The sequence below is a fragment of the Lotus japonicus genome, chromosome 3 (genome assembly GCF_012489685.1).
Source record: "Lotus japonicus ecotype B-129 chromosome 3, LjGifu_v1.2".
Classification (NCBI taxonomy): domain Eukaryota; kingdom Viridiplantae; phylum Streptophyta; class Magnoliopsida; order Fabales; family Fabaceae; genus Lotus; species Lotus japonicus.
In genome coordinates this window covers 87,249,717-87,275,629 of record NC_080043.1, presented here as the reverse complement: position 1 = coordinate 87,275,629, position 25,913 = coordinate 87,249,717, and the positions used below count along the sequence as shown (strand labels likewise).

Here is a 25,913-nt window from a genome sequence, read left to right as displayed (position 1 = left end):
TACTCTGGATGTTTAGCCCGTAGATATATCACAAATTAACTTTTAGGTAAAGTTATGTCTAACCCAAATTTACTTCTCTGGTATGCTATTTGAGAGGAACGCATACGCTACTAATATATAGATAAAAAGATACCCTAGCAAGTTTATTTTTTGTACACAATTAAGTATATTGGGTCAGATTCTAACTTCGATGACAGATCACTGGTTTCTGGATATTGGATCTCCTTTGCTTTTAGAGACAATTTGATTTATGGGCTTGAAACTTGGCTCATGATCTTGGCTTCAAGGAGGTCGTCTCTAAGAATGATTGTGTCCAACTTCACAAAGCCTAGATGTTAAAGATGGATAACCTTTCCTACTTGTTATGATTTTCAAGACCATCCCTTTAGGTTCTACTCCATTGAGTTCTCCATGTTAGGAGGAACTGCAATGTTATTGTTGGATATGCTCTTGCTGGGAAAACTTTCTCTTTAAAGTTTCAGGTTATGGAGAATTATGCTAATAATTTGTTACCTTTACTTACTACTGATGTATCTTCCTTTGTTCGTTTCTTTTTAGCAAAATGTTGAAAGTTTGGTTTCAATCACACTAGTTCTAGGTGAACTAATGACATTCAAGATAAGTGGGTTAGGAATGCCATATTTATTTATTTATTTATCTTAAATATTATTGTTCCACTTATGACTAGTGTAATTTAACATAAACTTTTTCTAAGGTCATTTAGACAACCCCTTATACTATGGCGTTATCTAAATGACATTAGATAAAGTTTGAGTTAAATCACCATAGTCTTAAGGATTAAAATATTTTATTATATAATATCATGCAATAGAAATATTTTTTTGAAACATAAAATTTCATCATCAATGCATTCAAAGTGTCAACAAGAACTTGACATCAAATCAACAATGCCAATATTTTGCAAACATAGTGAAACATAGAATTTCATCATCTATGCACTCAGAAGTTTAAAGTACAACATTGGTATACAAGGGGTGACACATATATGTTACATATGATGTCTCAATAGTACCTCATCAAAGGGTGCCAGATAGCAAAATTTGGAATCTTCCTTACAATCACAATACACAGAGCTCAAGATCAACAAAATTACATGAGCAACTCTAAATCTTGCACATCCTCTTGGATTCATACTATTGCAAATACAATTAAGTTGGAACCTTAGTTTCCTCAGACCTAGCTTACTCCAAGTGTTGGACCACATTAATCATTGTATGCAAAGTCATTTTCTTCACCCTCACCCAGCACCTTTACTCATAAACTCTAAAGTAGTAGAAGCTTTAGTTAACTCACATTCTTTCAGCCACTTTTTGTATCTAGCAATCACCAAAGTTCACGGATAAGTGAAGCCAATCATTCCAACCCTATAACCAAATCAGTTCCACCCAAAACAAGAAAGAAGAAATTCTTGTTCAATTTCCAGTCCTTGAACCAATAACACCACTTCCATAGAAATAATCTTTTGAGTAAAACACATGGTAATGTTACGTATAATAGACCAAGTGGTTCGATACTTGCCTATAAAAAAATGGTTGGGAACTTCATCGGACATGTGCATTGTGGGAGCTTTAATGCACCAAGTTGTTCATAGCAGGAGCTTTGATGCGTTGGTTTGAACCCATAACATCATACCCTTGCATTCACTTTAACACTTAAAAAACTGTCAATAAAACAATAGTATGTTCTACTATTATAAATTTTTTAAAGGCTTGGGGCATATCAAAGATAGAAATGTGGTGGACAATGGTAATTGTAATTGTTATACCAGATTCATTGAAATAAAGTTGTAAGATTCTCCACAATCCACCACATTTCTATACTTGATATGCCCTAAGCCTTTAATAAATTCCTGATAATAGAACTTATTATATTTGATTGACAATTAAGCCTCCACAACCTCATCTTCATCACACCGTATCTCCATTCAACCTAATTATCCTCTTGCGTCTTTTCTTCTTCTAAAAACATAAGTTGATATTGCTTGTTCTTACAAACCCGAGTCAAAATATATTTTTCCCCATATAACGCGACTTTTTCACCATTGTAAATAGTGTAGCATGTTTATACAACCATAATTCAACTTCTATATCCTCCTTCAATCCATTCAGAAAAATAATCACCAAATACATTTCATCTAACTTCTAATTACAACATGTTGTTTAAATTCTTCCACATACTCCACCAACAATTGATTTGGTTTTAACAGAAAAATAAATGTGAATATAAGTAGGTTGAAACCTTTCTACAATTGTTGCCTTAAACATATCCCAAGTTAGATTAGGATTGCAATATTCTAATAACATTACTTCCGCAGAAACAACCTCTTGAGTAAAACACATGGTAAGGTTTCATACAATGGACCGAGTGGTTGGATACTTGCTTATATAAAAAATGGATGGGCTCTTCATCATACATGTTGTGGGAACTTTGATGCACCAGGTTGTGCATAGCAGGAGTTTTGATGTGTTAGAATGTGGTTTGAACCCATAATATTACAACCTTGCATACACCTTGACACTTAATTTTATGTCTGTATGTAACTTCTAGAAAATAAGATAATTTTGATGGTGGTAATTGAAATTGTTGTACCAGATTCAATGAAATAAAGTTGTAAGTTGCTCAACAATCCACCAACTTTCTATCCTTGATATGACCCAAGCCTTAAAAAATTCTAATAGTAGAACTTACTATTATTTGTAAGATCAAGTTTTGATCATGTAGTACAACTCTATGTTTTGATGATTACAAGTTAACATTTTAGTATGAACAATTATGGTACTCTAAAGTGTTTTCTGAGTGTGCTCCTAACAGGCTCTGACCTTAATTTAATCTCACACAAATCAGAAGCACTTTGCTTAAAGAGTGACCCTAGCAACGCTTTCGCAATCTCTATGTTCAATCTGAACAGTAGAAAAGCTTCAGAAGATCTGAAGTTAATCAAGCTCTGATATGGACTCAGCCCACTTGAAGTTCTGAAGATCCAGACGTTCTGATAACCCAGACACTCTGAAGGTTCAGATGTTCTGATGGTGTAGAAGACTTTGAAGATCCAGAAGCTGAAAAGTGAAGACTCTGAAGTCCAGAAGCAAAATGGCTCTGAAGACTAAGTACTTCTCCTCTGAGTTCAGAATCAGAAGGTACAGCGGTCAGAGGATCCATGCTTCCCTCTGACTCTGATCAACAAGCTTCACAAGTTCCAACACGAAGCATTCCTCTGATCAGAAGTCAACAAGGTTAAACGTCAAGTCACTATCAAAAGTACAAAAGCAAATGTACTATCCTGACGACCTAACCTAACATACTCGGCCACAGCAGAAGCTGGAAATCCTAGATCTGCCCTCCAACGGTAGCATTCTCATGCAATGTTCAAACCCTAATCCTTGGAGTATATATAGAGGCTGAAGACTGAAATATGTAGTTGGAAGAAACTCATACGCGCAAGCTATATTCAAATCTTCTAAGCAATCTTTCTTCATCGAATTCATTGTGTTTACTACAAGATTTTCAGAAGAAATTTCTTTGTAAACAATATTTCTTAAACAGTTGTTTAGTTTACCTTTAGGATATCAAGGTTGATCGGATCCTAGAGAAGACTAAGAGAGTGAATCTTAGTGTGAGCTAAGTCAGTGTATTGTTAGTCACTTGTAGGTTTCAAGTGCAGTTGTAACAAATCTCTATTTAGTGAATTGTCTTCATTCTAAGAAGGAAGAAATCACCTTCACGGGTGGACTGGACTAGCTTGAGTGATTCATCAAGTGAACAGGATAAAATCCTTGTGTGCTTTTCTCATCTCTTATCTTAAGCACTTTACTTGTGTCTCAAAAGATTTGTTAAAATCTTAAGGTGGAAGTTTTATTCTAAAAACGCTATTCAAATTCCCCCCCTTTCTACCGTTTTTCATACCTTCATTATTTGCAATGACAATTAAGCCTTCACAGCCTCATCTTCATGACATCGTATCTCCATTCAACAAAATTATCCTCTTGCGTCTCTTTTTCACCTAAAAACATAAGTTGATATTGTTTATTCTTATAAACTTTAGTCGAATTATATTTTTCCTCAAAAATAGTTATATTTTTCGCCCATATATCGCGACTTCTTCATCATTGCAAATAGTGTAGTAGGTTTATACAACATTAATTCAACTTCTATATCCTCCTTGAATTCATTCAGAAAAATAATCGCCAAATACACTTCATCCAACCCTTGTAAATGTAACAATAAGTTAGATGTGATATGAGTTGCTTCTACTTAGACCCAAATATATGCGGTTTATTTTGGATCGGTTTTTGGACATCCAGTAGGGGGTTACCCCCTACTAATATAAGTAGGGGGTTACCCCATAATTGTATAGTCCGTTAGTGGTGGGTAACCCCCTACTTATCATAAGTAGGGGGTAAGTAGGGGGTAACCCCCTGCTTAACATAAGTAGGGGGTTACCCCCTACTTATTTTAGTAGTGGGTAACCCCCTACTTACCCCCTACTTATATTAGTAGGGGGTAACCCCCTGCTTATCATAAGTAGGGGGTAACCCCCTACTTATCGGGGGTAACTATATAAGCCTTCAAGCCTGTATATGATGTTGTTTGGACTAGATATCCCATTTTCTCTGCTTGTGCCCTGAAAACCTTTGGCCTTTGAAGTGTCATTTCAATGTAGTGTTTTTACCATATATACTATGTTATCAAGAGGAACATAAATTGTCACAGATATTAGTCAAGTAGGGTAGTAAGAGTTTTCTTAGTTTTAATTTTATGACCCTTAACAGAAGAATTTTCTCCTATTTGCAGTAGCACAATAGGTGTTGCAGCTGATAGTTGGATGGCACTCATGGACCGCCTTTTGATATTAAGAAATGACGTGACAAAAGAAAAGGAGGTGCAACAAGTTAAAATTAATATCCTTAAATTGTCTGATTTATACTACGAGGCATTAGATGCTCCTAAGAAAGGTGGAGGAAAGGTTGGTTCTATATTACATTACATTACATTATTACATTTACAATTACCATGATGACCTTTGTCTACTTTGAATAATTCTTAAGAATCTGCAACTTTTTTGGCATCCTTAAAGCCTAACCACATATCAATATTCCTAGCAGAAGGAGGACGATGAGAGGGTTTAAGAGTCCAAAATGTTGGAATTATAGGGAATTATAGGTTGATCAAGTTTCCTACTAATTTATTTGAAGATGTCAAGAGGTGGAATGACAAATTGTACCTCTTATAAGATGATGGCAAGTTAGTAACAAAGTGTTTCTACCTCTCTACAAAAGATGAAATTGTTGGGGCGGAAGTACTTAGGACATTAAATCAAATACTTAGTGTGCTATTCAAAGATAGTGTGCTATTCAATCAAACACGTGGTGTTTTTGTTTAAAATCGGTAAAACAAAGATTAAGGTTGAAACTGAAATAGTGTTGGGGCATTTAACTAACTTAATTATGAAACACAACTTAGCAACAAACAAATCAAAGCTATGTCCTTTATTTTAATTAAATAAAAGTTAGAAGAAGTGAAGAACAGACCTGCAAAGACTTTTAATATAATCAACTTTTTTGGCATCCTTAAAGCTTAACCACATTTCAACTTCAATACCAAAATGTTTAGCATCAAAATGTCTCACAACAACCATCGCTTGTTCATTAGACAAAAGGCCATCATCGACAAAAGAACATATTTTTGAAGATACCATTCTCCTTAAATTTGAAAATATTCTTAGCAAGTAAGATAGGCCATATCTAGTCTAGAAATAAAATAAAAAATGTATGACAAGCATCCTTGTACACTGATATAAGCTGCAAGTAGTTACCCTTTCCATCAATTTCTTTCATGTTTTCGGAACATCTAAAATATTGACCTACTGATCCCTCAACTTCTTGGATTGATCCAACAAAAGCTAAAAACAAGTAAGAAGATGAGAAAGGGTAAGATTGAGTTGAAAGGGATTGAAAAATTAAGGGACAGATTTGTTGTTTCATGTAAAATCAATTTAAAAATGAACAAAAGAGTTCACTTAAGATTTTTCATATATGTGTTATGCACGCACAACTCGATTGATTGAATTGCAAAATAAAATCCAGAAAAATATAAAAATACTTTTTTAAATATCTATATATTAGAAAATACAGGCGACTTAAAATTATAGTATCATCAAGTTGATTTTGTTCAAACTGCTTTAATTTCCTTTTCTCCACATTAACTCATGTTACCTGAAATCCTTGAAAATCTTGTGGATTTGGTCTCTGATAATCTTTTTCCTTGTTCTTCCATCACAAATCTCTTTCTTTTTCGAGCTACAGAGGAAAAATTGAAAAAAAATTAAAGAAAAATTAAACCATAAGTTTATGGAAAAAATGGAGCAAGAGTAAGAGTAGGAGATCGAGTAAGAGTAGGTTTTTCGAGCTACCTGAAAAAATTGGAATGTGAGCACGAGTAAGAGTAGAAATTTCTGTGATTGTAGAAATTTGGGACATATCCTGCGTTTCAGATGAAGAATTGGTAGATTCAGATCTTCTTTGAAAATGAATGGGTAATGAAAGAGTATAGAGCATTGAAGAAGGCATGATTGATTGATGGTTCAACACAGAGCAGAAAACTTTTCCTCGGGAGTATGCAAGCCTTCAAGACACCGTCGACCAAATCTCCTATTGAGATACGAGTACCCCTACTCTAATTACAACATGTTCAAATTCTTCCACATACTCCACCAACAATTGATTTGGTTCAACTGAAAAAGGAAGGCGAATACAAGTAGGTTGAAACCTTTGTACAATTGTTGTCTACAACATACCCCAAGTTAGATTGAGAGTGCAAGATTTCAATAACACCACTTCCGCAGAAACAACATCTTGAGTAAAACACATGGTAGATTTACTTACAATGGATCGAGTGGTTGGATACTTGCTTATATAAAAAGTGATTGGCCACTTCATCATACATGTGCATTATGGGAGCTTTAATGCACCAAGTTGTTCATTGTGGGAGCTTTGATGCACCAGATTGTGCATAATGAGAGTTTTGATGTGTCAAAATGTGATTTAAACCCATAACATCACACCCTTGCATACACCTTGACACTTAATTTTATGCTCGTATCTAACTTATACAAAAAAATATTATTTTTATGGTGGTAATTGAAATTCTTGTACCAAATGCAATGAAATAAAGTTGTAAGATGCTCCACAATCCACCACCTTTCTATTCTTTATATGCTCCAAACCTTAAAAAAATTCTAATAGTAGAACTTACTATTATTTGCAATGACAACTAAGTCTTCACAACTTCATCTTCATCACATCGTATCTCCATTCAATCAAATCCTCCTCTTGCGTCTCTTTTTCACTTAAAAACATAAGTTGATATTGTTTATTCTTACAAACCTGGGTCGAATTATATTTTTCCTCAAAAATAGTCATATTTTTCCTCCATATGTCGCGACTTCTTCATCATTGCAAATAGTGTAACATGTTTATACAACCTTAATTCAACTTCTATATCTTGCTTCAATCCATTCAGAAAAATAATCGTGAAATACACTTCATCCAACCCTCTAATTACAACATGTTGTTCAAATTCCCCCACATACTTCACCAACAATTGATTTAGTTTCAACTGAAAAAGAAAGGTGAATTCAAGTAGGTTGAAACCTTTATACAATTGTTTCCTTAAACATACCCAAAGTTAGATTGAGATTGCAATATTCCAATAACACTACTTCCGCAAAAATAACCTCTTGAGTAAAACACATGACAAGGTTACACACAATAGATCAAGTGGTTGGATACTTGCTTATAAAAAGTGGTTGGGAACTTCATCGAACATGTGCATTGTGGGAGCTTTAGTGCACTAAGTTGTGCATAGTGAGAATTTTGATGTGTCAGACTCATAACATCACACCATTGCATACACCTAGACACTTAATTTTATGCCCATATGTAACTTCTACAAAATAAGATAATTTGGACAGTGGTAATTGTAATTGTTATACCATATCCAATGAAATAAAGTTTTAAGATGTTCCACAATCCACCACCTTTCAATCCATGATATGCCCCAACCCTTCAAAAATATTCTAGTAGTTGAACATATACTTTGCATTGATAATTAAGCCTCCACAACATCATCTTCATCACATCGTATCTCCATTCAACCAAATTCTTCTCTTGAGTCTCTTCTTCACCTAAAAACATAAGTTGATATTGCTTATTCTTACAAACTTTTGTCGAATTATATTTTTCCTCCACGTACCGCGGCTTTTTCATCATTACAAATAGTTTAGTAGGTTTATACAACCTAAGTTCAACTTCTATATCCTCCTTGAATCCATTCAGAAAAATAAACATCAAATACACTTCATCGAAACTCTTGAGTCAAGCTCTAGTGTCTCGTACGAGTCCATACAATTTCCGTTGCAATTTAGAAACCAAGGATCTGTCATAAACTTCAAAACTAGGGGCCCAAAACACATTAATAAAAACATTATTGACAAACAATTGTTGGATGTGTCAACTTCTAGAAACAGGTAAAGAGATCATTATCCATATAGTTGGTTTACCCATTTATAAGAATGTCTCAAAATAGTCAAAACCTTGTCTTTGGTGAAAACCTTTGGCCACCAATCTGGTCATACACCTATTGATGGAACCATTAAGGTTCTCTTTGACTCTAAAACCCAACTTGTAGTCAATCAGTTTTCAAGCAAGGGAAAATAGAACAAGAGACCAAGTGTGATAAACCATTATTGTATCATATTCTTGTTACACTAACACCAACTATTTTGGATCAGACAGTGCATGCTTTGTAGTGGTAGGTTTGACTTGAATAAGAAGGAGAATAGGCATAAAGTACTAATTTAGTAATGTCAAATTCAACACACGTTCATCTTGGGTGTCTATTAGATGGGTGAAAAGTCTGATGTGTGGAAGTTGATTAAGCAGGTTGTATAAGGTGTGTATCACTATCAACTTGTTGTATAGTAGGAAAATTAGCAAGAAGATGAATATTAGTACAGTTGGACACAAGTAAAGGCAAGGATAATGGATGAACAAGGGGTCTGGTTGTTGGTAGTAGAGGGAAACAATTTTGAGTAAGGAAAACAAAACTCTTTGAAGAATAACCCAAAAATACGACAAGAGGTTCCTAAGCGCTAATATCTTTTATGGCTTGGTGAATAACCCAAAAACTTGGGCAAGATTGAGGAAGATGCCCTATTTATTGGTAAGACATAATAGTCTAGGAGGACATCCAAAATATGACACTTCTGCAAGACGTACCTACAACAAGGAATAGGAGAACCATGAGGAGGGGTCCAAATTGACTCCTAATTACAAATATGCGAACATATGTCTAACAGAGGAATAACCACCACATCCTCTAAAGCATTCAAATCAACCATGACAAAAAACATGTGTAGTACGTTGGAGCGTAATTTGAAACATGCTATGAAGAGGGATGCGATGCTGGGGACTTGTGCTATATCCAAAAAAATCATCGAATCACCCAACTTCTTCTTGGTTAGGTCAAATCGACCTTCATGAGTAATAACTAATGTTGCGACCTTAGATATTGAATGTCAATGTCATCGGTTTTTTAAAGTCCATCACAAATGGCCTCAAGGTGGTCATGTTATGCCACATGATCTCCAAACAATATTACAATGGTCTTAATCCTCTTTACATATTGTAAATTGACATCCACCCCTTCAGATAATATAATATAATATAATGATTTTAACATTTATAATATGCATTTAACAAAATATCATTTTACTATTTTTTATTTTATTTTTTTCTTATTTAACCGTCATATTAAAGTTACATTAAGCAATTACAAATTTTCAAACTTGAAAAAAATTATAATTAAGTGTTTTAATTTATGAACATATTTTATTATGTGCATTTAATATAATGTTTCAAGATTGAGAGTTCGATTTCTAAGAGTCGCACTTTTGGGGAGACCTTTAGTTAGGGTTTGTGCAATGCTCATGGACCGGGCTTGCGAATGTGTATAGTTACTTCAGTCGGTTCGGTCGGGTTTGAGCCCAAATTGAAACCGACTACCCCACACCACCTAAAGTGGTTTTTTGAATCTGTCCAAAGCCGCAATAGATTCAGCCCGACCTAGCGACAAAAAACATGTTAGTTAGTTTGATTTCGGGTCCGGCTGGTTCATCTTGGATAACCCTATAATATAGGCTAGGGTATAAGCTGATGTCGGTTGTCTGAAATACTTCCATCTCCATCCATGAGACTTAATAGTCAATATTAATGGCTCAAATTTAATGTATAAGAATTGAGTTCAACTCTTTTAAATGTGTAATCATGGTTCTGATTCTCTATTCTCTATTCCTTGTTTAGCTATCTTAGAAGATTACTTTCCCGCTTTTGGAATTAGAGGTCATCAGAGGATATTTTCAATAAAAGAATAATAACTCACATTTATTACATAAAAGTACAGTTATTTCCTTTCAATCTCTCCCCCTTAAAATGATAACACCATTTCTTGTGGTCTATATTATTTGTATGGTAGCATTCATCTATGAAAGCTTCTCCAAATATCAGTGGTTTGTATTGTATATAAGCACCAAACCAACGGAAGGATATTTCTATTTGTGGGGGCTCCTTTGCTTCTTTTCTAGCTGTTTTCTTCTTCTTACTCTCTAATTTTACTTCTAGCTCAACATTTCCTCATGCCACAGCACCAAGTGACTTTAATGGAACCAGTTCTGAGCTACAACAACAGCAGCAATGGCAATGGAAACAACATTGAGTATGATATCATTAGCTGGTTTGAATATGTGTCTCAGAACGCAGGTTCTATTCAGAGTCAAATACTGAGCCTTATTCTGAAGCAGAACAATGGTGTGGAATATCTGAAGAAATGGTTGGGGAACTACAACATCCAAGAGATGGAAGCATGTGCATTGGAATCTCTTTTCACTTCTGTGGTTCCTCTTGCCTCACATGCTGATTTTGAGCCATTTATCCAAAGGATTGCAGATGGCGACACTGCTCCTTTACTCACTCAACAACCCATAACCACTCTTTCCTTAAGGTACCATTTACTTCTTTAGAATCTTCACTTCTCTTCCTTTCTCTTCACCTTTTTGTTTGGGGAAATTAAGATTCATCTAGTACTGAAATTTCTTTACATTGATGGTCATGTTCACTTTGGTAAGAATCACAAAACAGAACATTAGATACAGGCCACAGCTCACATGTGGCTCTCTGCCATATCTTTTTTATTCTCTCAGATTTTATTAGTCACATGTGTATTGTATGCTTAATTCATGGTGCTAGTAGGTTGCTATAAAATGAACCAGTGAATTCTTTTCTTGAATTTTGATTTATATTATGTAAAAGGGTGTACTCTTTTTCTTTTTAATATGTTTTTTTTTTCTTGGAGGAAAATGTATATTTTTTTCCCATTTTCTTGGATCTCCTGCTATTGTGGGATAAAAAATATTGATATTTTTCTTGTGGTGGTTTTGCAGTTCTGGAACAACTGAGGGAAGGCAGAAATTTGTACCCTTTACCCGCCACAGTGCTCAAACCACTCTTCAAATATTCACTTTAGCATCAGCCTATAGATCAAGGTAATTCAATACTTCATGAGTGAACAATCAATATACTATTTTGAAGTGCTGAACTGTATACATATTTAAAAATCCTTTTACAATTCATTCTGAAACCGGAATCAATTCTGGTTCCGAAAGAAGCTTCTATAGCAGCTCCTGGGTTCCATAATTGATAATGAGGAAAAAGAAGCTAATCCGAACATGCTATTTACAGGGTTTACCCCGTAAGGGAAGGAGGGAAGGTTCTTGAATTCATATACAGCAGCAACACATTCAAAACAAAAGGAGGTTTAACAGTAGGGACCGCCACAACACACTGCTATGCTAGTGAAGAATTCAGAAATAACAAACAACATAAAAAGCTATATGGTTGCAGCCCTGAAGAAGTAATTTTTGGTGGAGACTACAAGCAATCTACATATTGCCACCTCCTTCTAGGCCTCTTCTTCTCTGACCAAGTTCAGTTCATGACCTCAGCTTTTGTCTACAGCATGGTGCAAGCATTCACCACCTTGGAAGAACTCTGGAAAGAAATATGCAATGACATCAGAGATGGCACTTTGAGTCCAAGAATCAAATTACCCAAAATGAGAGGGGCTGTTTTGGAAATTATTTCTCCCAATCCATGTTTGGCTTCAAAATTGGAAGCCATTTGTCATGAGCTAGAAAATGTGGATTGGTTTGGTTTGATTCCTAAATTGTGGCCAAATGTTAAGTACTTGTATTCCATTATGACAGGGTCTATGCAACCATATTTGACAAAGCTTAGGCATTATGCAAATGGGTTGCCTTTGATTAGTGCTGAATATGGGTCTACTGAGAGCTGGATTGGGGTTAATGTGGATCCTGGTTTGCCTCCTGAGGAGGTGACATTTGCTGTTGTGCCCACATTTTCTTACTTTGAGTTCATACCACTTCAAAGACATAAAGAAGATAGTGGTTCGGTTGGAGAAGATTTCATTGAAGGCAAACCAATTCCACTGTCTCAGATTGAAGTTGGACAACAGTACGAAATAGTCCTCACAACTTTCACAGGTATTTATCTCTCTCTTTTTGTTTTTCTTGTTAAGAACATTTTAACTATAAAGACATCCAATAGCATCACATTTTATCTGTATTTCTTTATATTTTCTTTCTTTTTCAATGTGTTCTCTCTATCTTTCTCTATTTTCATCAAAATATTTGCTTGAATTAGATCCGTACAGGAGCATCTTTTGACTTTTTGTTTGATAACAAATACTAATCCCTAGTACCAATTAGTTGCATTAATTCTTTAAAAAAATAATTGAAAGATTTTTCTTTAAGGAAATAGAAAGTTAATTTTCTGATGTAGCAAAAAAAAAAAAGTTAAGTCATATATAAGTGTTTGTATTTAAATACATTTATCTCCTCAAATATATACTCAATTATGTGGTGCTTTCACTCACCTAATATTGTGGGGTATAAATAGGCTTGGGACCAAAAAATTGCATTTTGAATTAAAAATGTTTAATTAATAAAAAATTATATTTGAATGACTAAATTATTGAATAATGCATCTATTGGGAACTAAATGAAGTTTTAGTCTTTATAAAAGCATAATATTTTAGACTAATATTATAAATTGGGAACTGTTATTCAGTGCGTTGGAAATCTTAACGAAATGTAAGAATTAGTGTTTATCTCAAAAACAATATGAAATGGTTAGTTAAAAATTGAAATAAGAGGAAATCTAAAAAATCAAATGGTAATCAACTCACTTCGTATGTTTTGTGAGAATTGAACATCTTTTCATAATATCAATCATTACTTTTATTGTAAAATATATCACAATTGATTATGATTAGCATACAAATTAGAATTTGTACCTTTGTGTTGAAATTAACTTTATCATTAGAATCAACTATTAAAAATATCTAATTACTTAAAAATTAATTTTGATAATAAAAACTTAATTTTAAAAGTTTACAAATACATCCAAATGAAATACATTATCATTCTTCTCTTCTTTTCTTTCCTTTCCATTTCCATCATTTCATTTCCACTTAAAAAAGGTGTTGAAATTCCTTTTTCCTTATAACTCATAATAAGTGGGCAAGCCCGATTGGACCCATTTGTTGTAGACCAAGTAATGCTAAATTTGGCCCAAGAAACTAGCAATAATGAGCTATCTGTCATATGCAAATTAAATGCAAGCTATAACCCTCTCTCTGTTTTTCGACAATGGGGGGACCTGTCTCTTGCTACCAACTTGTGTTGTGTCAGGCCAAAACACTTGGCTGAACTTATCACACATACATTTAGCAAGTTGGTTGAGAGGATATAAAGCTCACATGCAGATATGATTCAAATGCATACTATTAATGGCCATCTTAATAATTGATAAGTTAGATCAGATTTTTTCTTAACCCACCACAAACATAGCTGTTTAGGATATCAAATCAGTCTCAAAATTTTCATTTACAAAAAATGATCATGAGAAGTTGATTAATTAAGGAGAATCAAATGTTTTACAATCATTTAGTTGAAATTATTTTGATAGACATTACGTTATTCTTCTAATTCATTTGAAAACAAGTTTAAAAACCAGTAAAAATAATCAAGTTTATGTTGAAGCATGACACGTGTAAAGTGACCCATAGACAACCCACGTTTAATGTGTTATGATGAGTCCACTTCACTATTTTCACTTTCAATATTGATGTTATATGGTTTAGTATCAATATTGCAGACTTTTCTGTCATGATTTGGGCGGCATGTTCCATAATTGTCATTTCAAAATTTCAAACCATGTAACGTGGACTATATATAATCACACATAAAACACACATTTTAGTCATTTTTTTGTTATACTGAGAATAACCTGAAAATAATTATTCAATCTTGTCTTTTACACACTTATTGGCATTTTATATATACCTTATTTTTTCCAAACTCTCTTTTTACATATCAAGTTTATTATTTCTCCATTTTTTTTCAAGTGAATGTAAACGAAACATTTGCATATATGTTATATAAGTGCAATTAAATGTTAGTATTATTTTGAGATAAAAAGTGAATAGATAGTCTTTTTGAGTTCGAATACTAATCTATCGATAAATCTAAACACAAACCGAGATTTTATATGATTGGATCGGCACAAAACATTATCACTCAAATAAAAGGAAGCGATCGTTTTAGAAATAAATTATGATAAAAGATCATTAACACGATAATCAACTACTATTCAAAAAAATTATTTAGTGTCTTTGAAGAATAGCTAAAATAGTAAGAGTTGGAAGACATATGAATTAAGGATATAATAGCTCAATGAATCAGTGGTGGATGTAATTTTTTGGTGAACCTGGTAAAAATGAGTACACTTATGAAACTAAATATTTCTTAGTGCACAACTTACAAAGAAAATTTTATTTTGTGAACTTATTTTTTTTTTCTTAGTGCATAATACAAAAAGTCAATATTCTTTTTTGGTAGATGACAAAGTCAATATTCAATCATACATTAGCTAATCTTTCAAAAATAATTCAGGACTATACAGGTGCAGATTGGGAGATGTGGTGGAAGTATCCGGGTTCCACCAGGGGACCCCAAAATTGAACTTCATATGCAGGAGGAAGCTAATTCTGACCGTGAACATAGACAAGAACACAGAGAAGGACCTCCAACTAGTGGTGGAGAAAGGGTGTCAGCTCCTGATGAATAAAGCAAATAAAGCTGAGCTTGTTGATTTCACAAGCTATGCAGACATCACAACCAGACCAGGGCACTATGTAATTTACTGGGAGGTCAAAGGAGAGGTTGAGGACAATGTCCTTGACGCGTGTTGCAAGGAAATGGACATGTCATTTGCTGATCATGGCTACGTGGTGTCCAGAAAGACCAATTCAATTGGCCCCCTTGAGCTTTGCATTGTGGAGAGAGGGACTTTCAAGAAGATATTGGACAATTTTATAGCGAATGGAGCTGCATTGAACCAGTTCAAAACTCCTAGGTGCACTAACAATAATGTCCTACTCAAAATTCTTGATGCTTGCACCATCAAGAGGATTTTCAGTAGAGCTTACACCAGTTCAGATTAGCAATAACATAGAGAACAACGAGTTTTAATTTCCATTATTAAAGAAATTAAGTACACTTAACAAAAAAATATGTGTTGTAATGAATGTACTTTTTGGGGAACGATATTCGCAAGAGTTTTTTTGAGTTTATTTTATAGCATAAGTACTTGTGCAAGAATTTAGAAAAACTTACATAAACAACTTACAATTAATGACTACTTATAACATGTTTTGAGTTTATTTCAATAATTATTTCAAATTAACTTATGAATAAGTTTTTATGTTGTTTACCCAAATGCTAACAATACCTAAGATGAATGTTTATTAATGCACCATTAATTTATTTAGTGTTGTGTTCTGCTCTAGTTGCTAATTACTAAAATTAAAATGTATAAAGCAAAAGTTTTTTTTGGTGCACTAGAACTTTTGTTCTGTTTTTCATAATATGAGACACATATATTGCCTTTTTTTTCTTCATTTGTCTTTGTGTGAGTGGAGCCGGTGAAGTAAAAGTTTCACTCATATGATAAATCTCAATCTGTACCAAAAAAATATAATCATGAGTTGTGTATGTTTAAATGAGGAATTATCAAAGGGGACAATGAAAATATATGTTTAAATGAGGAATTATCAAAGGGGACAATGAAAATGAGGTACCATCTACCAAAATAGTGATAATCTACCAAAAAAAAAAATGACTAGTTTGGGCCTGGGTGACTAGTTTTTGGTTAAAAACGTTTCCTTTCATCTTCCCCTTGCACACATGACACATAGACAAACATTGATAAACCTTATACTTTTTTTTCTTTTGGTCATAGAACATCATGAAATCTTGTACAGAATATCCAACAAATGACTTTTTATTAAGAGCTGAAGGGAAACAAAGCTAAAGAAGAAATTCATAAAAAAAAAACTGCACGTACGTTTCATATAGTGAGTCATTCTAGATTTCCAAGTGTGAGGTATGTGTTGAAGGGTTAGAAGACTTGCTTCGCTTATTTGCAATTGAAGAACATGTATTTGTCATTCTCAAGGATCGTCCTGAATCTGGCATCTCCCATCAAGTCATTTCCCACGACTTCAGGTGTTTCCTTAATGATCTTAGTTAAAGCTAGGTAGGTCCTGTCATTCTGAGTACAAATGCCTTTACTAACCATTTCTTTGAGGAGCTCTTCGGCATGCTCAACTTCATTCTCATTGCACAAACCTATTATAAGAGAGTCGTAAGTGGTAATAGTAGGATCAAATCCCATCTTCAACATTTCATCATAGACTCTAAAAGCCTCCTTCATGACACCTTTTTTATCACTATAACCACCAATGAGTAAATTGTAACTATTATAATCAGGATTGATCCCCCTTGTCTTCATCTCATCAAAAAGTTTTTGAGCTTCCTCCACTTCCCAACACCTGCAGCAGGCTAGCATCATGGTATTATATGTTAACAGATTGGGCTGAATCCTTTTCTCCACCATTTCATCATAAAGAAGGCCTTTGTTTGCATCCATATACTTGCGTTTGGCATACCCGCTCATCAATGTGTTATAAGTATAAACATCCGGCTTCATTCCTTTTTCTTGCATTTCTTTTATCATATCCCCACCTCCCCACCTTCGCAAGCGTTCCCTACCTCGAACCATGCCTCACCCAACATAGTGTAAGTGACACGAGTTGGTTCTATCCCTCTGCTTATCATCTCATCTTTGTATTCAATAGCCTTATATAAATCATCCATACCCCCTTCAATCGTAATCGCTTTCCTGCAGTACTTATGAATCAAGGCATCATATATTACAGCATGTGGCACCAATCCTGACTCTGACTCTATCATCTCAGGAAATAAATCAGATGCTTCCTCAAGCCTTCCTTCTTTACACATCACAAAAATGTAAGAATTATCGCTGTAAGAACTTAGACCAAGTCCATGATATGTCATATGTTGAAACATCACACAAGCTGCTTCGAACTTCTCTCCGTCGTGTATGAGTGTGTTATAATTATAAATAGCAGGCTCTGCCCCAAGAGTTTCCATGTGCTGAATAAACTTCCCAGCCTTGGTTTTATTCAACTTGAGGAACAACATCAACATGTCATTGCAAGTTTCAATGTTTGGCAGAACCCCTTTTTGCTTCATCAAGTTGAAGCATTCCAGAGCCTCATCGGGCTTCTTGAGTTCACAATAAACCCTGATGAGAGCATCAAACACGCTGGTGGTTTCGATGTTGAGACGCTCCCGGGCACGTGCGAGTTCGTTGAGAATGGACTCTAGGTTGGCGGCGGCAGTGAGAATGAGGGGGTGGAGGAGGTGGTGGTTGACGGAGGGTTTGGGGGATGGGAGGCAGTAGGGGATGCAGAAGGCGAGGCATCGAGTGGTGAGGTCGAAGGAGGTGAGAACTGAGGGGAGAATGGAAGGGGTGAGGTGTGGGGAAAGGTGTTCGATGAAATGCCGCTGAGAAGATTCAACTGCTTGAAGGAGTGTGGATTCAGTGATTGGTGGTGGTGGTAATGTAGTGGGCGCAGGAATAACAACGGTGGCAGAAACGGAGGAGAAAGAGCGTGTTCGGGAGTGTGAGAGCGAGTTGAGGATGAGGGTTCCGAATCGGCGCACCATAAGCGACTGCATAATGATGATGGTGTGAAGAATAAGGTTTATCAATGTGTCTCTGTGTGTGCAAGGGGAAGATGAAGGAAAAACGTTTTTAACCTAAAACTAGTCACCCAGGCCCAAATGGATGAATTGAAGCCCAACGTTAGTAAAAAAATTGTTACTGTAGTTGTCTTGGGTGGTTCGGTAAAAAAAAATCGTATCTCAGCAATATGATAAATTATTAAAAAATAAACAGTATATATATATATATAATTAATTTTAATGTACATTTTTCTTTTTCTGTTTTTTCTCTTAGCTTTCACGGTTAAGATTTTAGCTAGGCCACCTCCACAACACCATGTCATTTGGACATCTTTATCTCATAATTTTAGTTTTCAATTTCAAACGTGTGCAAATAAGGAAATGGGATGTGCCGATGTGCAGTAAATGACTCTCAACCTTTTGTTTTTGAGTTATGAATTTGTGATATACAGTGACTGATAATTTCAGTCATCAAATCGACATACTCACTTTGTGGCGACTTCAGACCACCACAAACTAGAAAACGTAAAAAGAAAAATGTAATAATAAAAATATTAAAACACTACAAAATTCTCGATTAAATTTTCTTACATGCATTTTGTGTTGGTTTTACACTGCCAATATCACATATTCTTAAGCTTGGCAACTTGTGGTGGTGTGAGATTGTCATAAATTGCGTATGTCGATCAGATGTCCCCGATTATTATATCAAGTAGTAAGAGTTGGGGAGGATGAAGGGGTTAGAGTTCAAACCCAATGAGCTAATCTATTAAAATTATAAAAAAAAAACTATTTACTCTTTGTTTTTTTTATCCAAATAACAATTTTGCTTAAAAGGCCAACAATATAGTTGGGCCTTTGGCCCAAAACATCTCCAAACGTGCGTTTCTTACGAATGACTTCCATGTCTGAAGCTGCAATTCGAACGAATGGCGAAGATCGAAGAAATGGACGATTCCGCGGCCAAAATCAAGAAGAACAGGAACCATGGCTCGACCACATTCTTCGTCTTCGTTGATTACCTTTTCCTCTTGATCTTTCTGGGTTTCCTCTGCTTCATCATCTTCAAATTCGTCGGCATTTGATTCCTCAAATCACACCAACAGCTTTCATCAAGTATCCACCCCATTTCTCTTTATTAATCGCATTCCATAAGAATTTCATTTTTCTTCATTTCTTAGATGCTACAGATGTTATGTTCAAAGCTTTTTGATATGGGAGGTTCTCTGTTTGTATCCTTCACTTCATCAGAATTTGTAGCTTTTTCTTGATTTGATATAGCATTGTTTTTGTATCTCTGATTTTTCTTGTATATTCATCATGCTATATTAGATCAATCTCAATTTTTTATATGACTTTTGGTTTTAACTTGGTGGAAAAGAAAAAGAAAAGAAAACAGATCTTGAGTTTGAGGCTTTGAGCTACAGCTAGGCCTAGGTTGATAGAGTTTTGTCAAAAATAGTGATTTTAAGTTAGTAACTAACTCAAGCATGATTATTTTATGGGAATTGAATGAAATTTGGTAAAGAATTGAATGAATTATGGGATGTTTGTTGTCCTTCCCAGTGGAAGATGTTGAACAATTGTAGGAGGTATTGGTTAATGAATGTTTGCTTATCCCTTTGGGAATCTTTACTAATTTTCTTGATTATCTTTTCATGTTGATTATATTACTTCCACCTTCTTATATTGTGTGGATCAATAGAAATTTTATGTTTTGGGAGTTTCTTTTGGCTTCTGAATTCTTCTAGTTTTTGAAATATACTTTAAGTTACATTCCAAGACTTTGTGCATTTCAGGTGCTAATAATACTTTACTTCCCCTAGAATGCTTTATTTAATTTACATCTTCCTATCCTTGTTTTATTTTGGCAGGATACTTGTCTGATGTCGTATGGCAGATCTAATTCAAAGCTGGAAGGTTGCGGCATTGCTCAGTTTTGATCAGATCCTAGCATGTCATACTTGGATATTGAAGATTCTACATATGATTAAATTAATTACATAGCTTAACACTTTAGTTTTTCCACTCAGAACTATCTTTCACATGAGTACATCTTTAGGGTACTTAAGTGTTGTCCCTTGAATATCTACCATCCATCTGTATTGAGAAACTTCTGCTCTGGAATACCAAAATTGCGCAGTTGAATATGTTATGTTTCATCTGTTTCAAGTAAGATTATGTAGCCATACCATCTTCTATGAGTATGATCTTTTTTACTATGATAAAGGGTGACAGCTAAACTTCATAGAGGATTGATTGCAGAGATGCACATTTATGGTGACAGCAAAGTAAAATTTTTTAGGCATTGGAATGGGGGGCTTTTTTCGAAATGCTGATATTACTGGTCCCTGGATCGAAGGATAACTTACTCAATAATGTACCTGGTGTCTCAACCTAGGGGAGGGTAGACCAGACAGGGGTACAAAAACATGTTTAGACTAAAACTTATTTTGTACTCAAATTAGTTTAAATTCAAAATCTGTTGAACAAAAATTTAGAAACAAATAAAGCAATTCTAGACAACTACTTTTACATTAATAAGACTTGTGGTAGTTTGGTTTCTTCCCTGACTGATAGCATTCTTATTCATATGTTTTTGTACTAAACTTCTCTTTTTTAGTATGATGTGAAATGTTGATGAAAATATATGATGTTTTTCTTCTATACCGAAGATGCTTGTTTTATACTTTATAGTATTTGTACCAGTTGGCTGATTTGAAGTGTAAAATTGAAGGGTTAGATCTATGATATCTGTTCTGGGTCAATAGAATCCCTGTCCTAATTAATGTTAACATCTGCTCAATGTGGTTATTTACTTAAATGCAAAGTCTGCATTAATTTATCTTGTTCTGAATGGCCCCATATTTATTAGTAAGGTGGATTTGCAGGTTTTAACTTTTAAACCTCAAATTCCTGCTTTTAAATTCCCATTTAGAAAGCTTCAAAAGAATGACAAGTCACTTAGTGCAGTTACTAGAATCATTTTTGAGGACCCATAATCAGCATCTACTTTGAATAACAATTGAAAGAGCTAAGAGGAATTACTTCATTCATCTTCAAACAAGGCTACATGGAAAGAGCAGAGGAAGACTGAGCAGTTCGTAGTGCACACACGATACATACCAAAGTAAGATTGCAGTATGCTACATCTAGCACACTTATTTATGGCTCGCTAGCAGAAAACCAAAACACCATCTAAGCATAACAGGCTCACAAACTCGGTCTAGTTATTACAACCATGCATGAGTAAAATCATGGACGAATTGGTGCTGGAACACTGCCACCACCTCCAGGAATGGGAACCTCATAGCCAGGGTTAGGAACAAAGGTGTCATCACCACCGGGAACATAACTGCGTCCTGGTCGACCCGATCCTGATCCGGCTCCAGCTCCTGTTCCAGCTCTTCCAGCGCCACCAGTAAATGGATTCTGGGGTATAAGCCCATGCTTTGGTGGAAATCCTACTGGTCCAACGCCTGGAATGTACACTCTGCCATCATGCTTGAACAAGAACTCAGGCTCTTTCTTGTCCTGGGTGTTAGAGTTCATGGCAATGTTGCTTCGTCCAGCAACTGCGACAAGGAGGATATTGGAGATGAGAAGGAGTGAGAGTAAAAGGGAAACTCTGTGAGCCATTCTCTCTCAGATAACAAGTGCAAAGAGGTTATCAGTGATGTGTATTCTGGTATTCAACAACTTTTGAGTTGAAGAAGCTAGAAGGGGGTGACTGCATTATATAGTTCTAGATTCTGCAGTATTGAGTGAACTTTGGCGGTGAGTAAAGTGTTTCTTGAGGAAATGTCGCTGGCAGGGTCGTGGTTCATGAATCATGATGCATGCTAGTAAATCATTTGTTCAGCCTCAGTTTATTATTACCATTTGTAGAAGATATTCACCAAAGTTGTATCGGCTACTAAATGCAGCCTTCACATGGCTGATTTATGCACCGTAATATGTAGAAATCTTGGGATTGCTTCTACCTACATTCTAGATGTTTTATTACTTTCACTTGCTAGTTGTTACTTGAGCATTTTTTAAGCTGAAAGAGAAGTGGTAGTTAATGCACTATGTAGCGGCACTTTCAACATGCCCTTTTCACACCGTAAAATATTTGTAGGCATACCCATTGTGCAGATATCCAACAGACAAGATATCCAGAGTGAGAAAGAAAGAATTGAGAGAGAACTAACTAATGTGATATATGATGGAATAAAAAGATAGGAAGAGAAATGAGAAATCTGTTGGATGTCTGTACTGTTTGTATGTCTGACTATCATTCACAATCCAGTGAAAAAGAACAATTGTTTTTAAGGAAAACGTTACCAACACTCATTTTTAACACTTTTTCATTAATGATTGAAATTAATATTGGTCCACTAAAAATATTGGTTCCCCATCCAATTCACATAACTCAGATTCTCTTCTTCATTTTGCATCTTCCTTCGTTTCCTGGGCAACCATCATGGGCTTGGCCCATTCACCATTTAGCTGCCCCTTCCCTTGAACTCCACTATATTGGGAGTTCAATTTTGTATTTCCCACCACCTTAGATCATATTTTGAAATTGAATTTAACGGTGCTCACTAGGGTGGGCACTTTGCATTTTGGTCCACTGGTGGACTAGGGGATATTTTAGACTTTTTCGTTCCTTTCTTTCTCCCTTCCACTCTACCTTCCACACTACCTTGAGTACCATCCTCAACAGAACATGAAACGCCCTTTTACTCTGATGATTCTGATTATTAAGCTGCTTTAATATACTGGACATTGAAATTGAAATTTCCATTACTTATTATTATTTCTACTCCTCGATCTCAAATGATTTCAATCTCTGTAATATTTGTTTGTGTTAAATTTCTATATAATCTAGAAAACAAATGGATCCATGGAAATGCATGTTAGCTCACCCCTATATTATATCAATTCTTCAGATTTTTGTCAAACCCACACCCACACATACAGATCTGAAACAAATGTAGTTTGCTCCTGATTCTGGAATTGGATTGATCGATCCTTATTTAATTTCCGTTTTTTAACAGTGTTGCTGCTACTCCTCCTTTCAAGACCAGTGTTGAAAATTGGTTCTGTCAATCGAACCCAGATCTGAAGAGTGGCGACACGGTGAACGCGTGGATCGAGTTCGATGGGTCCATTCAGGGGTTGAATGTTTGGGTCTCGTATTCCAATCTGAAACCGAAAGATCCCATTTTATCGATGAATCTTGACATGGGTCCGCTTCAACGCATGATAACATGGAGACTCACCGGGTGGGTGGAGTGGTGGAGCTTCAACTCGTCATTCGGTGGAACAGGTTTCTCAACAGCGTCGTCGCCGCCGCCGCTCCTTCTCCGGACCCGTCCGAAAATACATCGAATGAGATTTGGGAGCGGTTGATGGGGTTGTCACTGCAGGGGCTTTCGTTTTGGCTCTGTTTGCAGGGTCGCTGTTTTGGGTTTATTCTAAGAAGATGATGAAGCAAGTTAACCGTTCTGATTCTCTTGGATAACTGGTATTAGACCATATACAATGGTTAAACAAAAAATGTTTTGTTTAACCCTTTTCTACCCCACTTTTTCTCTTCCCAACACTCCACATCATCTTCTCTCTCCAATTCAACAAACTTTCAACAATTACCCACTCCAATGGTTTTACTTAACTCTCAACACCCTACCCCACCACTCACCACTCACCCTACCCCACCACTTTTTTATTACACATTTTTATTTAATCTTATATTTTTGTTTTTATAATTACATAAAATTACAATTATCAATTTAAATTAAATTAAAACAATAAACACTTAACACTTAACACTTAAATATTTTTGGTTGTAAAATGGGTTGTTTGAAGAATTCTGGGTGTTGAAATGGTGATTGTTGGGATCCATTTCAATACAAATGCTAATAGATAGATAAATAAGATGGTGAGAGAGATAATAAGAGAGTGAAAAAACTTGGTTTTTTTTTTTCTGTATCCAAATCAAACGAACCAAGTCTCTATTTATAGAGAAAAAAAATCATGAATTTTGGTATAATTTTTTTTGATGAAATAATTGAGTTCAAAAGATAAGGAAAAACGAAATCCAGACTGACCAACCAGAGGCTGCCACGTGGCAGGGGCAGAAAAATCCGTTTTATCTCTCCTGCAGACAAGGCGCGTGACGCGCAGCGCGCCTTGTCTGCGCGTGTTGCACACGCGCCTGCGGTGGCCACTGGCCTCGCGCCACGTGGCATACCGCAGGCTCTTTAAACATGTTGAAAATTTTCAACAATTTGACACTCTCTCTCCCCTTTCAACCAATTTCAACAAACCATTAAACCTATTCAACAACTTTCAACAACATCAAACACCCCATTCAACCATCCATTGTGGATGGTCTTATGCAAGGCCAGCAAAGGCACACCCTCAATGCACTTTCTCTGAACTAGTCACGCAATACCCATGACCAAAACAACCAGAAAAAAGGGTCTTTTTACTTTTTTACCCTTTGATCATCCATCAAATCCTAGCCATCTAAATAAAGAATATTCCAAGATTCTTAAATCCAACGGTGTTTAAGTTTGGTCCACCGGTGGACCAAAATGCAAAGTGCCCACCCTAGTGGGCACCGAGTTTAACTCCTACCTTATCTCTAGAAACCCTAACATGCGAATTATCAAGTGTGATCTCCTTGTGGCTTCTTCTCACTTTGCTTATCAATCTTCTACATGATGATTGTGGTTTAACCATCCATCACTCTTTTCTCCTTCCATCTTTGTATTTTCTTCTTCCAAAAATTCATCTCATTTTCTATTTCCTTTCTTTCTTTTCATTTTTTTCCCACTTTTCTTCTACATACCAAACATACTTATACATGGTTTGTTTATAAGGAAAATGAGTGGAATCAAAAGGGGAGGAAGAGATTATGAATGGAAAAGTGTGTATTCCATGGTTGGGATAAGTTGAAAAGGGTGGGGGATGAATAGAAATAATGTTTTGTTCATATTTCTTATCATCTCCAGCTTCAATCTACATTTGACAATCCGGCAAAAAATTTCTTGTCCAAATTTTAATTTCTATATTGGATACATTGAATTGAAGTTTGCAAGTAACACTAAAACAAAACATACACAAACATTATCGTTGTGTTTGCACTAACGCTCAAAATAAACAACTTTCTTAACAGAGTGTAAGCAAAATATATTAGGAACAATTTTTTTCTCACTAGAAAACCGAAAAAGTAAAAAACAAAAATGAGATGGTCGAAAAGTGTAAGCATATATGATTGAAGTTGCAGGGCTCACATCACAAATAATAACCGAATCTCATCAATGAATGTGATGAGTTGAAGTTCAAGAAGACAGGTCACTCAAGTTGTCGTTGAATGTTTATATCATCAAAAACTAATAATATAACTTGGATAAATTTTTTTTAAAAAAATTAGTGCAATTTATTTAATATTCATTTACAAGTGAAGAGCTTTGATATATATTTTTTATCATAAATTCTTATATATTAAATTTTTATAATTTATTCATTTGTATTTTAAATAATGAACTGAATAGGGGAAAAGAACTCTTCCATTTTAGAATGTTACGGAAAGAACGCCAAAATATTTAATAGTTTTATTAAATAAAATCAATACATTTGACATAATTGACATAAT

The 25,913-nt window shown here is 35.1% G+C and overlaps 4 protein-coding genes across 4 annotated transcripts; 1 reads left to right on the top strand and 3 right to left on the bottom strand.

Moving 5' to 3' along the window:
• Positions 1 to 10,550: 10,550 nt before the first annotated feature.
• On the top strand, positions 10,551 to 15,784 carry LOC130746941 (indole-3-acetic acid-amido synthetase GH3.10-like). Its single transcript, XM_057599739.1, has 4 exons — positions 10,551 to 11,076; positions 11,516 to 11,617; positions 11,814 to 12,634; positions 15,107 to 15,784. Exons 1-4 carry the CDS (start codon positions 10,712 to 10,714, stop codon positions 15,655 to 15,657), a joined length of 1,839 nt encoding a protein of 612 aa, XP_057455722.1. The 5' UTR covers positions 10,551 to 10,711; the 3' UTR covers positions 15,658 to 15,784.
• An 847-nt stretch (positions 15,785 to 16,631) lies between these two features.
• On the bottom strand, positions 16,632 to 17,219 carry LOC130744933 (pentatricopeptide repeat-containing protein At2g15630, mitochondrial-like). Its single transcript, XM_057597091.1, has one exon. The coding sequence runs from the start codon at positions 17,217 to 17,219 to the stop codon at positions 16,632 to 16,634; it is 588 nt and encodes a 195-aa protein (XP_057453074.1).
• Positions 17,220 to 17,227: 8 nt separating this feature from the next.
• LOC130744932 (pentatricopeptide repeat-containing protein At2g15630, mitochondrial-like) lies at positions 17,228 to 19,254 on the bottom strand. The gene is made up of 2 exons (XM_057597090.1): positions 19,159 to 19,254; positions 17,228 to 18,253 (listed from the first exon to the last, which is right to left on the bottom strand). The coding sequence occupies exons 1-2, from the start codon at positions 19,252 to 19,254 to the stop codon at positions 17,228 to 17,230; spliced, it is 1,122 nt and encodes a 373-aa protein (XP_057453073.1).
• Positions 19,255 to 21,290: 2,036 nt separating this feature from the next.
• Positions 21,291 to 21,969, bottom strand: LOC130746940 (putative cell wall protein). Its single transcript, XM_057599738.1, has one exon. The coding sequence runs from the start codon at positions 21,902 to 21,904 to the stop codon at positions 21,521 to 21,523; it is 384 nt and encodes a 127-aa protein (XP_057455721.1). The 5' UTR covers positions 21,905 to 21,969; the 3' UTR covers positions 21,291 to 21,520.
• Between the last annotated feature and the right edge of the window lie 3,944 nt (positions 21,970 to 25,913).

Excerpts from the sequence above, each read along its gene's own strand:
- LOC130746941 (XM_057599739.1), top strand. The coding sequence starts at position 10,712 with ATGCCACAGCACCAAGTGACTTTAATGGAACCAGTTCTGAGCTACAAC. Across the intron at positions 11,077-11,515 it reads ATAACCACTCTTTCCTTAAG|TTCTGGAACAACTGAGGGAA; the intron begins GTACCATTTACT and ends GTGGTTTTGCAG. Across the intron at positions 12,635-15,106 it reads AGTCCTCACAACTTTCACAG|GACTATACAGGTGCAGATTG; the intron begins GTATTTATCTCT and ends AAAATAATTCAG.
- LOC130744933 (XM_057597091.1), bottom strand. The coding sequence starts at position 17,219 with ATGCAAGAAAAAGGAATGAAGCCGGATGTTTATACTTATAACACATTG.
- LOC130744932 (XM_057597090.1), bottom strand. The coding sequence starts at position 19,254 with ATGGTTCCTGTTCTTCTTGATTTTGGCCGCGGAATCGTCCATTTCTTC. Across the intron at positions 18,254-19,158 it reads TTCAGACATGGAAGTCATTC|TCGCTTATGGTGCGCCGATT; the intron begins GTAAGAAACGCA and ends ATCATTATGCAG.
- LOC130746940 (XM_057599738.1), bottom strand. The coding sequence starts at position 21,904 with ATGGCTCACAGAGTTTCCCTTTTACTCTCACTCCTTCTCATCTCCAAT.